General features: G+C 35.0%; 1 protein-coding gene across 1 annotated transcript; it reads left to right on the plus strand.

Annotated features, from left to right (window-relative positions):
• The first annotated feature begins 7,160 nt into the window (after window positions 1-7,160).
• On the plus strand, window positions 7,161-13,560 carry LOC125663062 (acanthoscurrin-2-like). The gene is made up of 2 exons (XM_048895379.2): window positions 7,161-7,365; window positions 13,313-13,560. Exons 1-2 carry the CDS (start codon window positions 7,161-7,163, stop codon window positions 13,558-13,560), a joined length of 453 nt encoding a protein of 150 aa, XP_048751336.2.
• Window positions 13,561-16,173: the final 2,613 nt, after the last annotated feature.

Below are 16,173 nucleotides of genomic sequence, written 5' to 3' on the forward strand. Positions count from 1 at the left end.
TTAGGTCGATGCTGTTGGCTATATTTCTTTATATTTAAGTAGTGTGCGCATTTAATTTTCGATTACGTTGAAAAATCGGCTGGTATCTAGGAAAAGTCTTAAAACTTCCAAGTGAAATTATTCCCCCTGTAGATGATTCAACAGTGGATTAATGATTATGAAGATATTAAATTAATATTGTTTAAATCCCAGTATATTTTTCGCGTTGATATGAAAATGCATACGTTTTGAAATTAACATAATATTAAAACATACTATGGATATTATGTTGAAGATAGTATTAACATAAAGTTTGCCGTTGATATCTCATGAGAATAAAGATGTATAAGCACGGAGCAGATATGGAGAAATATGTGGTGCCATTTATTAAGAGTTCACGTCGATATATTGAGTCGACATATTAAGAATGAAATTAATAATTGTTAATACATAAAACATTCTCGATATGTCTAAATGTCGAGTTTTTGTCTTCTCATGTAGAAGCTTTCCGACGAAGAAATTATGGTATTTCAAACCTACTAAATGTATAATGGATTAAACTAAATGAATGACATATCCTCTTATAAACACAATATTTTGAAAGTAAAATCAGAAACCTAGTCTCTAAACATAATGATACACGGTTCCACTTGAGTAATCGAAAGTAATAAAGAAATTAATTTACAAACGACACGATGCTGACAATAGATGTACACACTGGATACGACATATGACTTTTATGTCTTATCATGCATACTATATTTCAGGAAATACTATAACATTGATTTTTAATATATATCTACTGTATCAATGTATCCAATATTTGAAAAAGATTGTAAGTTATTGATATACTCCCTTAACCCTTTCTCTACGGGCACATTTTAGAGGTTTTTAAAGACTAAATGACATTATTTTTACATCGAATAAAATCTGCATGTATCACGATTTGGGATAGGGATATGACACATAATTTTGTTAGGAATTGGACAGGGAATAATTTCTTATAAAGTTTGTCAAGGTATCCCATGACCTCAAAGAGATCTACGGGGTCAAAGGTCATATATGTGCACATTTTTGCAATTTTTTTGGTCTGAAATATATATATTACGACCCCTCTCACTAGATTAGAGTCAAAATAGGAAATTCTAAATGTATGAGCTGATGCACCTTTAAAAATACTACAAACGCATCACAATCAAATTAAACAATTTTATTGACAAACAAATATTTGTGGTTGCTAAGTAATAACACTCGTAGTACAATTTTGACCATAATTTGCCTTTCTACATACATTTGACACAATTTAAACACAATTACATTGAATGATGATTAGTAAATGTCACATTATTCTAAAAATATAATATTTAAATAAATCTTAATCATTTTAAAAGGTTTTTAACAAAAAATATGATGAAGAGAATTAAGGTCAAAGGTCATAAAATGGAAACTTTGTACTTTATATACATTGTACATATCCATCATTTTCTAATAATATGACGTTTTGTCATTATGTTCCACTGAATAGAATAAATATTGCAACATTAAAACAAAGATCTTTATTGTTAATCTAAAATAATTTAATTTTTTGCATTCAAATATATTTGGTTCCTAAGCAACAGCAGTTACAGCATCTTATCAAATGTTATCAAAAAGTACTACCCGTTTTTCCTCTGTAAGTTCAACGCATACGAATGTTCAAGTACTTACTTTCAATCACTAGATTTAAATGTACTTGCATCATATTTAACAAAAATGTTCTTATATTCAACCTCTTAAAGCTTATTTCTAGACATCATTCCTGATACACTGTACTGGGTTGTTCCGAAAGGGGCATGCATTGACCAATATCTGTCTATCGACTGGAACTTCACAGCAAACGTGTATAAGATAATACACAAAAATCTGGAAAAAAAGAATTTCTTAATACTTAGCCATAAATACTAATGTATTGTCAGAGCTTTTGAATGCTCAATTGGCTCTGTAAATGTTTTCTATAGCCAAGGCCCTCATTCTCTCACCAGAGGACGCGTTACGCAAGCTTCACATACACTTCTGTCAACGCATGGAACCATGTGACAATATAATCACATGATATAAACAATTATTTTCGGTTTCCTTTCCCTTTAAAAGTTCTGGTAACAGGTGATACATCAGGCTTTTTTCAGAGCCAACTGACACTTTAATACGTGCATATTTACCATTTAGCTGTTTGTCTTTTATTTCACAAGTTTTATCGTATTTTTACAGCCTTTCTTACTTTTGATTCCATGTTTACATTTAAATCTCCACCACGTGTATATCCTACATTCATGCGCATATTATGAAGTAGTTCCAAACTTATGATCAGAAAACGGCGATTTTAAACAATTTACAGTAAGCATCAATTTGATTGCACCAAAAATATATCATAATATGACTAAATATTTAGTCCAAAACATAAATGTTGGATCAAAAAAACTTCTACAAGATTTCTGTAAAAAGCCGTTGACAGAGGTATAGTGCGAGGAGCGCACGGAACTCTGGGTAGAGAATGCCAAGGCCCTCTGAAAATCACTAGTATGCATTAATTACTTATGAAATTTTATCAGAGGTAATTGTAGTACACATCTAATAAATGTGTTAGACGCACAGCAAGATTGATTTTGGTAAAGATAATCCTTTTATTATGCATATTATTATTCGTTTTAAACTGAAAATCACCGTCACAATATCGGTACTTTAAAACTAGTAATACCTGTACAATTCCTCTTCAGTGAGAGTATGCGAACTTCCTTGGGAAGTATAATGACAATCTTTCTCCCTAGATATGACCATCTCAACATAATGGTTGGTGGCAATACAGATGGAAAGAACCAAATCTTCTGTCAAAAACAGCATCCTAAAATCTGCAGTTTTCTGAATAATCGGGTCCAATATCTGAAAGGAAATTGCATATAAAATGAGTATTGGCCACCATACCTTTTTTGTCAGCATTTAGAAAACTTGTCATGCCTTATAATTAGAAACAGAATAATAATTTTCCATTTTTTGTCTCTTTTTGTATGTATGTGATACCTAGTAATGCAGTAAAAAAAAAAAACCCAGTAAAACACGCAATTCAGTGTACCATGGTGCCGTGATTCCATTTGTGAATGTATTATCTGGATTTATTTATTATTCTTTATTGTTAACCAAATGTATACAGATTTAACCGTGTATTCAACCTCAAAGAGTCATACCAACTGAATGTCAGGTTGTCACTCTGCATGAAATGCCACAGTTCTTGGATCAGGTGTCCTTGTGTCCTTCACATCAGCATCCTTCCATCACATGCCTGGATTTGCCAGAAGACTGTCACTAGTGGACTATACCTGGGAACTTCCAACTAAATATTGGGATGGCAATACCCTTTTTAAAGATGAAAAAAAAATTACAATTAAGAATTGTTGGTTTATGTTTTAAAGCAAAATATAAGTTTCATGGTAGCAAGGGACAGTTTTGCACTTAAGTATAGCTCAAATTTATTTAAAGATAGAGATGTCCTGTATTTGAAGTGACATTTGGTAGGGGATTGCGTACGTACATGTGTTAGAAATGAATGGAATAATTTATTATAAATTGCAAGTGTAGCAGAGTGCGTAATGAAAAAAAAAATATGCATGATGTAGGTGTCAGCATTATGCCTAGCATATACATTGGGGAGGGGGGGGTACTGAAGAAATTCAGGTTAAAACCTACAGGATCCAGCGAAAATACTGCAACTCTGAGCGAAAGTATGTGACCCCAGATATAAAAGTAGAACTGAACTGGTTCTTCATGGTACACAGTGTCTAAATCCCCTTGCATGGTACTCTGATGGCGTGTGGATTTAGTCGAAATCAGAGAAAATCTAGGCAAGATTATAACTCATAGCATACCAGTACCAGCATGTATGGATCACATGTAATTTATGATCATAAGCTACTCAGTGTATATAAAATACATGCATTTCGATAAAAGAGAAATCTATATGATTTTTCATTAGCCTGTCATAATCAGACTTTGGTGTTACGTACCCTCCCCCGCCCCCCATTTCGGCCCAAACACATATTTCGTTTATATTTCTGTTACAATATGAAGAAAATAATTCAAATTATGATAATAAATTCTATCATTACAATGACGTAATATTTGTTTTCCTAACAGATTGTGTTTTCTTTTCATAGAAAGATAATTTTTAATAAACATGGAAAATTCCTGGAAAATAGCCCTCTAACCAACGGCCATGAATGCCCAGTCTGATTAAAACCACACCATCCCCTTCTCATTGTACACTAAATCCACCCACTTCTTACACTCGCGCGTCAGGTAAGGAGAGAATTCTGGAAAAAGGGGGGTGTTAATCAGACGGATTGATGCCGGACCAGGACAGATTAAATGATGTCAGCTCTTAATAAACAATTGGTTTAGATATCATAACATATAAATATTTTCTTTCATGAAACGACATATTATGGCATCAAATTGCGTTGATTAATCGTGAATTTTTCATAACAAATCTGCAATTTTTTTTCTAGTCGGCCTATGTGGCTATATCAACTTACATGTACATGTTTATACTGAATGCATGATCGTTTGGGTCATCCTGCAACAGGAATTCCAGGGCATCTTCTTCTGACATCAGGTCGTTTTAAAGATGTAAAATACAAGCCTTCCCTGTGACAGTGAAACTATGTTGTTGTTTTCGTTGAAACGGAAACACGTGTTTTGCCAGTGCACACTTTCAAAGAAACCCGCGGGACCCGCGATCCCGATCACGGAAAAATAATAACTATAGGCCTATAGGCTATATGCGAACTTCTTTTTAGTTTTATTTGTTTGGCAGGGGGAAAATTATTACTACTCCGAACAAATATAACGTTTATATCTGAAATTGAAGTATTTCAATTTTTTTTAAATTCACTCTGCCGATGTAACATTGTCAATAGGTGTTTTATGAATTTACATGTAGGTTGTGTAACTGTTATATACCAATATTCGTTTTATGCTTTAAAAACAGCAGAAAATACCTGGCTGATTATTTCATACATATGTGAATATTGCTTTAGTGTATCAAAAGGTACTGAATTTACTAAAAGATGACAATAGTTTTCACCACTTTATTGTGCGACGCGCTTCGATCGCTTTTAGCGACGACGTTTTGTCGCTAATTTTAAAGAAAACCGCGCAGCATGTCCCAATTTCATTTTATCGTAATATAAAAACTACCGAGAATTATAACACGAATAAGGGTCCATCAAAATGAAAATGTCCTCTACTTTTACAGGCTGTATTTATTTTTCCCTATTTCCATATATAAATATAGGTAAAACGCCGTTATGTTTAAACATTGAGAAATAAAATCGTAAGAAAACGTACATGTGCAAACAATTGCAATTTTCTTATAACTTTGCCAGGCATTAAAAATAATTTTTATATCTTCTGAAAGCAGGGAATATATGCTTTTCAAAAATATAAAAAATATTGAATTCATAAGGAAAATATAAAAAATCATATCGAGGGGGAAAATGACCTTGCGAAAAAGCGTTGCGTCATATTTAGACGAAGCCATCCTTCACTTTAAATGATTTTTTGAATCTAATGGCTTTACTTACTTTATTGATTTTTACATAGTCAAAAAATAGAGGAAATTTCCAAAAATATGATATATAAATCATATATCTTATGACTGTAGTTTCAAAGATTTAGAGGCACTCCTTTTGCGTTGCCCTGTTTTTACGCGCCACCGGTCAAATTGACCGGTACGGTAGAGAAGGGGTTAAACGGAAATCGGACGTTGAATATCCTGAGATGATAACGAGATTTTTTATCATTCCCGCAGGCTACTGTTGGTAATAATGAATACGGACCTATTTTCGTAATCATGTTAGCAGAAACAAATTAAAAATAAATGTAAAGATGTAAACCTTGACCTACAGCGTAGATGTACACATGTTATAGTCCAGTTGTCGTGAGACTATCCATTGTTGAAGTCATGGATTTATGACCGGGAGGGCATGTTACGTGACTTGTCACAAAGAGAGAGAGAGACGGTGTATTGTTCTATGGTACGAAAGCGTTGGTTGGTCATTATCTGAATCACATGAGAATGCGTAAGACGAAACGCCAGAGAGGTGATTTCTGTCTGGGTATATATTGACATGTGAAACCTACTCTATACCATTCACATTAGGATCTGCATAATTCACATCAGAAAACTTAGGTAAGTTTGATACATAATATAGCAATCCTGAAATGTTCATGATAAACTGATTTTGACTACGGATAACTCCGCTTACCTGATGAAGATATTGGCCTCATGGCGGATGTGATCGGTTGGCAGGGGATTCACACTCCCCCTAGGCACCGGATCCTACCTTTGGTGTGTCCAGGGGTTCCGTGTTTGCCCAACTCTCTATTTTGTCTTACTTATAGAAGTTATGAGATTGATCACTGTTCGTTATGTTTACCTTTCATCCATTGTAATAAAATTAAGTTTAGCTTATTTTGGATCATTATGGACGAAAACCGATGCAATGGGTTTTTTTCTGAGAATAATTCAAAGCGTTTACCCTATGCTTGCAAATACAATCCATTTGTACATATGAGGTTGTCAAAGTGAAATTGTAAAATTTCATAGTTTTAACAATGTGGAATTTGTTGAAGAAGTTCTATTTAAAATATTATGGGTACATGAATGAAGTTTTAAAGATGCATATTCAGTTTTAATATCCTTATATTGACTAGAAGAATATTTCAAGAAAATTCGATTAGCAGTGTATCTTAAACCAACCTTCTTTAATCATATTTCAAAAAACCTTGAAAGTTCGTGTTGAATAAAGACATCTGGTCATTGATAAAGTGTCTTATGGTAGGAAATATGGTTTAAGTATCAGTCACAAAATAATTTGACAAACTTCAGTCAAATTTAGAACATACGTGTATTTACTATAGGGAGTTAAAATATGATCCTTGTATTGTCTTTTTTTCTTTGCAGACGTATAAAGAAATATCATAATATATGTTTTCAATTACAAATCATATGCTACATAGTTACCATTTTAACAGTTATTTGTTTGGGTTTATTTTTATTTCACTCGTGTTACATAAATCTTGCATCGAGACATCGTGGCATCCATACTTTTAGATATTGTATTTCATTTTCAGATACGAAGAGATTAATAATGAAATCCGTCTGCCTCGCTTTCCTGGTGGCCTGTTTGCTGATATCTGCTGTCCACGGTCAGTGGCACGGATCGTACGGGCGTGGAGATTGGGACGATGACTATTATGGAGGATATGGACTGGGTGGCGGATACTACGGGGGTGGATTGATAGGAGGCGGACGGTTTGATAGATGGGGTGGCGGTCTCGGAGGCGGCCTTCTCGGTATTGGACGTGGCGGCCTAAGACGACGATCGTATTACTAAGCGTGTATATTCATTTTACTTTGTGCCATTAGACATCATATCTGTTGTCCACGGTCAATGGCACGGATCCTACGCGCTTGGAGAATGGGACGATTATGGTGGACATGGACTGGGTGGCGGATAATACGGGGGCGGATTGTTTGGAGGCGGAGGGTTTGATAGATGGAGTGGCGGTCTCGGAGGAAGATTTATCGGTATTGGAAGTGGGGGCCTCAGGCTAAGATCATACTGCTATACATATTTATTCCTTAAAGTAGTGTGCCATTAAATATTCTATACATTTGTGATATTTATGGAAATATCTGATAGAGAAACAGGCTGTTTGATAGCTTTATGACGTGTATCGGTAATTGTAATGAAACCAGGACCATTCATGATGTAATACCTGTATCAACAAGAAGATACATATTACAGGAGATGTCTATTCCTGAATTGAACAGTATTAACATATGTGGTGTTGTTTTATATTGTAGTATTTTGCCATATATATGTTGAAATAAAATTCTTAAGTATCTCATATTGCATTTTGCCTACTTAATGAGGATGAGGAATATTTTCATACTAATTACAAAGAGAAAGTATCATAGAGTGAAGAATAATAAACGGATGAAGAACATTGCACAATAAATAGATATACAAAGACATTTATAATACGGATTTTTTTCTTGACTTGCGTATTTAAAAAGAAAACATTGTATATTGCATCTTCAATCTAGCTTTCTGGCGCACCCCCTCCCCTCTCCCCAGGCTGGAGCTATGCCAATGGGTAAATTGACTCATGAATGAACGGTTGCTGAGGGGTGATTGAATGAAACAATAGGAACCCACCTTCTTAGACCGTTCAGTGAATTTTCAGTCGACTGCATGAATCAATTTCGCCCTGTGTCTATCCCTCAAATATTTCAAAAATCGTAACAAAATAATTAGATATAAAATTTAAAAGTAAAACTGCATTAGTTCAATACACATTCACTGTTCATTATCGTCACCTTTCACATGAATACAATTGTATTTTAACGATAGGTTGACAGGTTGTAGACATGTTCATGTTGATGGGGTTTCGGTGGTCTCAATTGAGGTCAGCATTACGCATATTATATGGTCTTTGTGGTGAACCGGTTTCAAAGCAACCTTTCATTAGGTCAAATGCTGTCTTACTTATTTCATAGCGATTGATGGGCCGATCTTGGAAAACTGATTTTGACTACCGATTATTTAATTTTCCTGATCAAGATATGAGGTCCATGGCTGGTGTGACCGGTCGACAGGGATTGCTTGCTTCTCTTACGTACCTGATACCACCTCTGGTATGTCAAGAGAGATACATGTTTGCAATGCACATGAATTCAGTTGTATTTTGATGATCAATTGAAGTGTACTTGTAAAGGTCGCCTTAACATTCCCACAACACGTATTTTATCCTACGTTTATTAAAGTTCAAAGATCTTAGTTTTCAAGACAGCTCCTTTAAAATGAATGGTGAAGGTAACGAACATTGATCAATCTCAAAATTCTTTTAAGGAATACAAAACAGAGTTGGGCAAACAATGATATACCAGAGGTGGGGGTCATGTGCCTCGAAGGAATAGCATTCCATGTCGACCGGTCACACCCGCCGTGAGACATATATCTTGATCGGATAAACGGAGTAATCCGTAGTCAGAAGAGTGTGCCAATAGCGGTAATCGGTATGAAACATGCCAGACAGCATTTGATCTAAAGATAGCTTGTATTGGCAAACTAAATCATTATAACGAGAGAGAATTTGTGAAATACTGACTTTAAATGCTATCAAACATAGGGTAATTACAGCATTACACCGTATTCTTGCGACTGTGGAATATTTGCAATATTTTTCCTATGTCTTTTAACTGTGTTCATACGCGGGTACGTTAAGGCAGGTTATACAATCTTTCCTGCAATAAAATCAGCGAATAATGATATATGTATAACAGTAAGTATACATATCTACTTTCGATTTTAATTTCATGAAAGTTTTAATAATGCACATAAAAACCATTCGGTTACTAAGATTGAAAGACATATCAAATGGTATACTGTTGTTGTATAATTTGTGTCTGATTAATATGGAAATAAACTGATGACGTCATAACTATACATCGAGTGACGGCGACAAATGTAAAGAATTTGTTAAGTGTGTCATTAAGGGTGAAGATTACGAACAGTGATCAATCTTATAAATTCCACAAGCAATACAAAATAGATAGTTGGGCGAACACGGACCCCTAGACAAACCAGATGTGTGATCAGGTGCCTAGGAGGAGTAAGCATCACCTGTCGACCGCTCACACCCGCCGTGAGACCTATATCTTGATCAGCTAAACGGAGTTATCCGTTGTCAAAATCAGTGTATCACGAACGGTCTAACAATTGGTACGGAACACTTGAGATAGCATTTGACCCAATGCTAGGTTGTAATGGCAAACAAGATCGTTATAACGACCATAGAATTTCCGAAATGCAGACTTTAAAAGAGATTGTTGAAACCCCTGTACCATCAACTTGTTTGTCAGTAGCTTGCCTCAGTTTCAAAAATGACCATCTGCAAAACATGACCTTGTGTATCGAATCAGCTGAGAGATATAAACTCCATATGCAGGTGATGATGGAATAATGCTATATAAATATGGGAAGTTGACGATGGGGAAGCTGAAATAATCCCGTTTGTCATAAAGTTGATCAATCTCATAATTTCTATCAAATTTCCATTTATTTTGATAATGAATTCGCTTTATCCATACATATTTGGTATGCCTACATTTTTGTTGTTTGCAATGGACTTGAATATAAAGTATCCCATTGTCTATTCAAACTATATGGCAAACAGTGGATGTGATGAGTCATTAGGGGAGACCTACTTTTCCTAGGCACCTGATCACACTTGTGGTATGTCCAGGAGTTAGTGATAGGCCAACTCTTTATTTTATTTAACTTATAGGAGTTATGAAATTAATCTCTGTTCGTTAACTTCACATTTTCATGTAAATGCGATCATGGTTGTAAAGATGTTTTGTGAGTAAATTTTACATTTGGGGTTGATATAGACAAAATGCAAAAGAGTCATCTATGAACTTTTATTTCAAAAAATTAATGGCAAAATGATGTAATGTATCGCAACAATATAGGTATTAGTACTGTCATAATTCTCCGTACAAAGTCTTTAGTTCGAAATAACAAATATTTTGTATTTTGTATTTCCATTTTATATCACACAAACATCTCATTATGAATGACCTTGGTTTCAGCAGAATTGTACATCTAAGAAATGTGGATGATTATCTCTATCGATAGAGTATTTTTGTAAAATATCACAAAAGTGTAGAATGCTTAATGACACACCAGCAAGATGAATAAATCCTCCTAGTAATACGATCTTCGTCTGAGACCTCCACGTCCAATACCGAGAAATCCGCCTCCAAGACCACCACCCCATCTGTTAAAACGTTCTCCACCGACCATTCCGCCCCCGTAGTATCCGCCACCCAGTCCATATCCTCCATAATAGTCATCTCCCCATCCTCCACGCCCGTAAGATCCGTACCACTGACCGTGGACAACTGAGATCAGCACACAGGCTACTAGGAGAGCGAGACAGGTGGATTTCATTGTGAATATATGTGTATCTAGAAACGAAATACAATATATGATATTATGGATGTCGCCATGTGTGAATGAGATTTAATGTAACAAGTGTGAAATATATAAAACACTGCTAATGTATAACATGTAGGACATGATTTGACATCAGAATGGTTTACTTAATTTTTAGTACCTGCTTGAGGAGAAAAACAACCCATGGTAGTCATTTTTCTCTTCTCGAGTTAACTAGAATCTAATTTCAAATATCATCTGTCTATTTTTATTTTACTTCTTTTACACTGACCACCTGTACTCATGTAATAGGGAATTTCACTGACGAAGTCCCATGTGAAAGCAAATTGAATGTGGTTATTTCAAAATTGGTGATAATCATACGTATAAAGAAGTCTTGGAATATTTTGTCGTATTAGGTGTTAGAAAATCGTAGAAGATTGAATGCACTTTTCTACAGATAATGAAGAAAAGATAAATATTTTCTTTTCCTAAATATCTATTGTTTGTCTTAAACATTCCCTTAAGAATAAAAACCCACATGATGATTATCTAAAATTGCTAAAATCTAGAATATTTATATCAATGCGGTCATTATCACTATATCATGTAGTAAACTTACGTGATTATCTAAACTATTCTGATGTGAATACTGCAGATTGTGCTGTGAATCATTGCTTCAAATGCCAATTTAAACCCAAACAGAACTCTCTCTCTCTCTCTGACGTTTCGTCTTTTTCCGTGACGTACTCTCATGTGATCTGATTCAGATGATAACCCCAAAACACCTTCTTGAAATTGATCAATAAAAACGTGAAGATAAAGAACTGTGATCAATCCCATAGATACCGTGAATATATTATAACTTTCTGACCAGTCGACCAATATGTCCTTGCTGTCACTAACCTGGCCGCGCCAATACATAAACAATGACGCGTGGCACTGCCGTGTATACAGACCTCTTTTTGTAATAATGTTAGCAATCACGGATTAAAAATAATCATAAGGAGATAGTCCTTGACCTACATAGTGGACGTACGAATGTTATTGTTCAGTCGTCATAACACTGACCATCGCTGACGTCTCGGGACAATTAGGTTCATGACAGTGGGAACAGACTGCGCGATTAACAACGTAGAGATCACGCATTGTGCGTTATTACAAAATATTTTATCTATCATCCTCTGAATCACACGAGAATGCGTCACGGGAATTCAAAACACGTCACAGAAGTCAGTTCTGTCCGAGTATATATTGAAATGTGAATTCACATCTACTCTTTATCACAACACAGTCTGCAGTAGTCACATCAAAATATTTTAGACAATTAGGTAAGCTTACTACATGTCATAACAATATTGATATATTAAAGATAATTATCGTAACTTTTAGCTGACAAACAAGTTGATATTACAGAAGTTTCAACAAGATCGTTTAAAGTGAGTGTTTCCCAGAAAACGATCTAGTTTGCCAATAAAACCTGTCATTGGGTGAAATGCTGACTGGATGATTGAATATCAATAGTTAGGCCGTTCTTGACACACTGATTTTCACAACGGATTACTCTGTATACCTGATCAAGATCTAGGACCTACGACAGGTGTGACCGGTCGACAGGGTATGCATAGTCCTCCTGAGCACCTGATCCGACCTCTTGTATATCCAGAGGTCCTTGATTGCCTAACGTTTGTATTCCTTATGAAAGGTGAAGATAACAAACAGTGATCAATCTCATAACTCCTGTAAGTAATACAATAGGAGTTATGAGATGGATCAGTGTTCGTTATTTTTACCTTTTCTATTTTTGAATCAATATGGATAAAATTCGTCAGCAATTATTCTTCCTTGAGAATATTTTAAAGCATTGACCCGTTATTTTCACATGCAATCCCTTAAAACATATAGAGTTGTAAAATTCCACTGTATTATACAATCGGAATTCCTGTTATATTTCAAATAATCAGAAAACACTTCATTCGAAACTATAATATAGTTAAATTGTGTCAGGGTGGGATGAGGTTGAAGTGGATCATTGTATTTGGATTACTACAGAATTATAAAGAAGTAAATAATTTCAATATGAATTCATGTGCCATAAGTTTATATGGTATATCCAGGGATCTGTGTTTGCCCAACTCTCTATTTTGCATTCCTTATAGGAGTTATGAGACTACTATCTTCACCTTTCGTTTAGCATATTTCAATATCAACACATGTTCACTTTTCACACAAACTATGTATCCATATATCAAATTGTGACATTCATAATTCTATATCTTGTATTTCGTTTCTAGATACAAAGAGATTCAAAATGAAATCCGTCTGTCTCGCTCTCCTGGTGGCCTGTGTGCTGATCTCTGTTGTCCACGGTCAGTGGTACGGATCCTACGGGAGTGGAGGATGGGGAGGCGAATATTATGGAGGATATGGACTGGGTGGCGGACTTATTGGTGGCGGACGTTTTAACAGATGGGGCGGCGGTGTCGGAGGTGGATTTCTTGGTATTGGACGTGGAGGCCTCAGACGAAGATCGTATTACTAGGCGTATTTATTCATCTAACTGGTGTGCCATTAAACATTATATACCCCGGTTCTAATGTAATATATTATGCTAATCTTCGATAGAGAAGCATGCTTTTGGACATCTTTATAAGGTGTATTTGTTATTTAGTCAAGGTCTTTCATAATGGAATTCATGTGAGGAACAAGAAGATGCAAGCCAAAAGAATTTCTTAATTCTGTTTGAAACGATTTGCTACGAAGTGGCATGGAATAATTAACACATATTATGATGTTTAATGTATTGTTTTGACAATGACTTATTGAATAAATAATCTTAAATGTATCCCTTGCAGTTTGATTTGCTAAATTTGTAATTTCAAACATTAGAGTGAAAAACAGTTTACATTACTCACCCGAAACTCTTATAATTGGATCGCATATAGTGTCAGCAATTAAGGTATGAAGCTAATTTTAACCTATGTTATACGATATAATCTAACTTGGTGCACTTTGCGGGAGCAGATTATATGAAGTGTAAACTTCACCAAGTTTAACATAGCTCACATTACTTCATTTCATAAGATTCAATGCACCCCCAGAAGTTACACTAAGAAAACTGTTCTTCGTTTAAAACATGCGAAGAAACACTGATAAATAGAAATCACTTGCACCGTGCAATGATTCACTTAGTAAAATACAATTGAAGGGTCAAACGAGAAGTCCACCATTTGGTTCTTCGCAGAACCGGAACATGTAATTTATTGATCAAATTTGAAAACACAAGGTGAAGTTTGCTACCAATTGATGTCTACTTTACAGCGCAAGTCCTTCTGACAGAAAGTACAAGGAAGTTTAAATCTAGTCCTGCCATCCCACAAAATACGCCATGTACCAGGAATACCTATATAACTTCACTAAATTTTCAAACTACAATATAACTTACTATAGCCTATAGCATTGATCAACAATTATATCCGACACAGTAAATATGTAAGCAATATCACATATTGAGATCCACATTTGAACTGATGTGACATGACGTCATCTGATGCATTTTGCAAAACGTATTTTATGATTTGATACACGGCCCTTCACCGACACTTGCAATGTCTCCATTTGAGTGAGAAATTCTCGTTAAACAATATAAAATCAATCGACCTTTTTAAATTCCTCACCTGGGTACTTCAATGGGTTTATATAAGGTATATGTCGCCTGTATATATATCGTCCCTGCGTTCGATTCCAGTAGGATGGATGTATATTGTTTAACATCCCGCTCTAGAATTTTTCACTCATATGTACACATCAGCATTGTCTGCAAAATTGATTCCTATGTTCAGCGTTTTTTGTCTTTGGGGAGGGAGGGATATCCATCGTGCAACACCTGCTGTGACACGGGGCCTCGGTTTGTGTGGTCTCATCCGAAGGACCGCCCCATTTAGTCGCCTCTTACGACAAGCAAGGGGTACTGAGGACCTATTCTTACCCGGATCCCCTTCTGGCGATTCCAATAGGATTTTAATTTTTCACGTTACTTTCTACTAAAATAGCATTTTTAACAAACTATGGTCAATAAAAATCATCGAATTTCAAGATATCATTGTACATATCATGCACTTTCCATCCGTGAAAGATTTCTCTGGTGAAGGTGAAGATAACGAACAGTGATCAATCTCACAACTCCTACAAGCAATACAAAATAGATAGTTGGGCAAACACGGACCCCTGGACACACCAGAGGTGTGATGATTATTTAATGGGAGTGTTACAATGCTTTTATAAGACAACTACATCAATGTATGATTACTTAGAATGACTCTTACAGGATTGTGTTATTGGTTATTGGAAGAAGATCCCTTGTATAATAGCTTGTTGATGGTGAAACGGTTTGGAGATTTACATTTTCAAAAATAATGAATTCCCAAAAAATGCCGATGCTTAGTCACCACGCATCATGTGCATGTTTCAAAACTTAGAATTGAAATAAAAAACGCTGCCTCGTAGTAATAATGGTACATATGATTAATTATTTATTCCAATCAGTTTTACTCAGCAAACCATTGCTAGTCGTTATTCGAATCCTAAGTTGAATTTAATTACCTGCAAACCAAAATAGATCCAAACAGAAATATTAATTCGGTTGGATATTTCTACCGTTACTATCGAATCAGATAACATTTACAATAAGCCTTTGGTTAAGAGGATATATCTGTAATCGAGTATAACTCTTCGCCAATAGATCGCTGTAAGAAAGTCATTGGAGTTACTTCCTCTTTGTTATCTAATGCTGATGAATCCTTGATTCACACAAAGTATACATGTACGTAGAATCTCTGAGGGAATGATGTTGGTAAATTATCAAAATGAAACAGAAATGGATAGGTAAACGTTAAAACAGAAAAACTGAACCTAGCCTCATTATAAATATACTCAATCCTGGGTTTCACTATCAAAATAAAACTAGTTATATATTTAATTCTCAAAAATATTTAAACTCTGAAATAAACCCAAGGGCGAAATTAATTATGTAAAGACAGACTAATAAATTATCGTGGTCTCATTTCATTAACATTTTATTTAAATATTTGTCATTGTTATTACTTCTCGTATATTTGTTGATGCTATTTGTCATTTTTATTTGTTTTCGTGTATT

This window comes from Ostrea edulis, chromosome 8, assembly GCF_947568905.1.
Source record: "Ostrea edulis chromosome 8, xbOstEdul1.1, whole genome shotgun sequence".
NCBI lineage: Eukaryota > Metazoa > Mollusca > Bivalvia > Ostreida > Ostreidae > Ostrea > Ostrea edulis.

What these genes read in the sequence shown, in the direction of transcription:
- LOC125663062 (XM_048895379.2), top strand. Translation starts at nt 7,161, where the DNA reads ATGAAATCCGTCTGCCTCGCTTTCCTGGTGGCCTGTTTGCTGATATCT. An exon ending in TCTCGGAGGCGGCCTTCTCG is followed by an intron (nt 7,366 to 13,312) that starts GTATTGGACGTG and finishes TTTCGTTTCTAG; the next exon opens with ATACAAAGAGATTCAAAATG.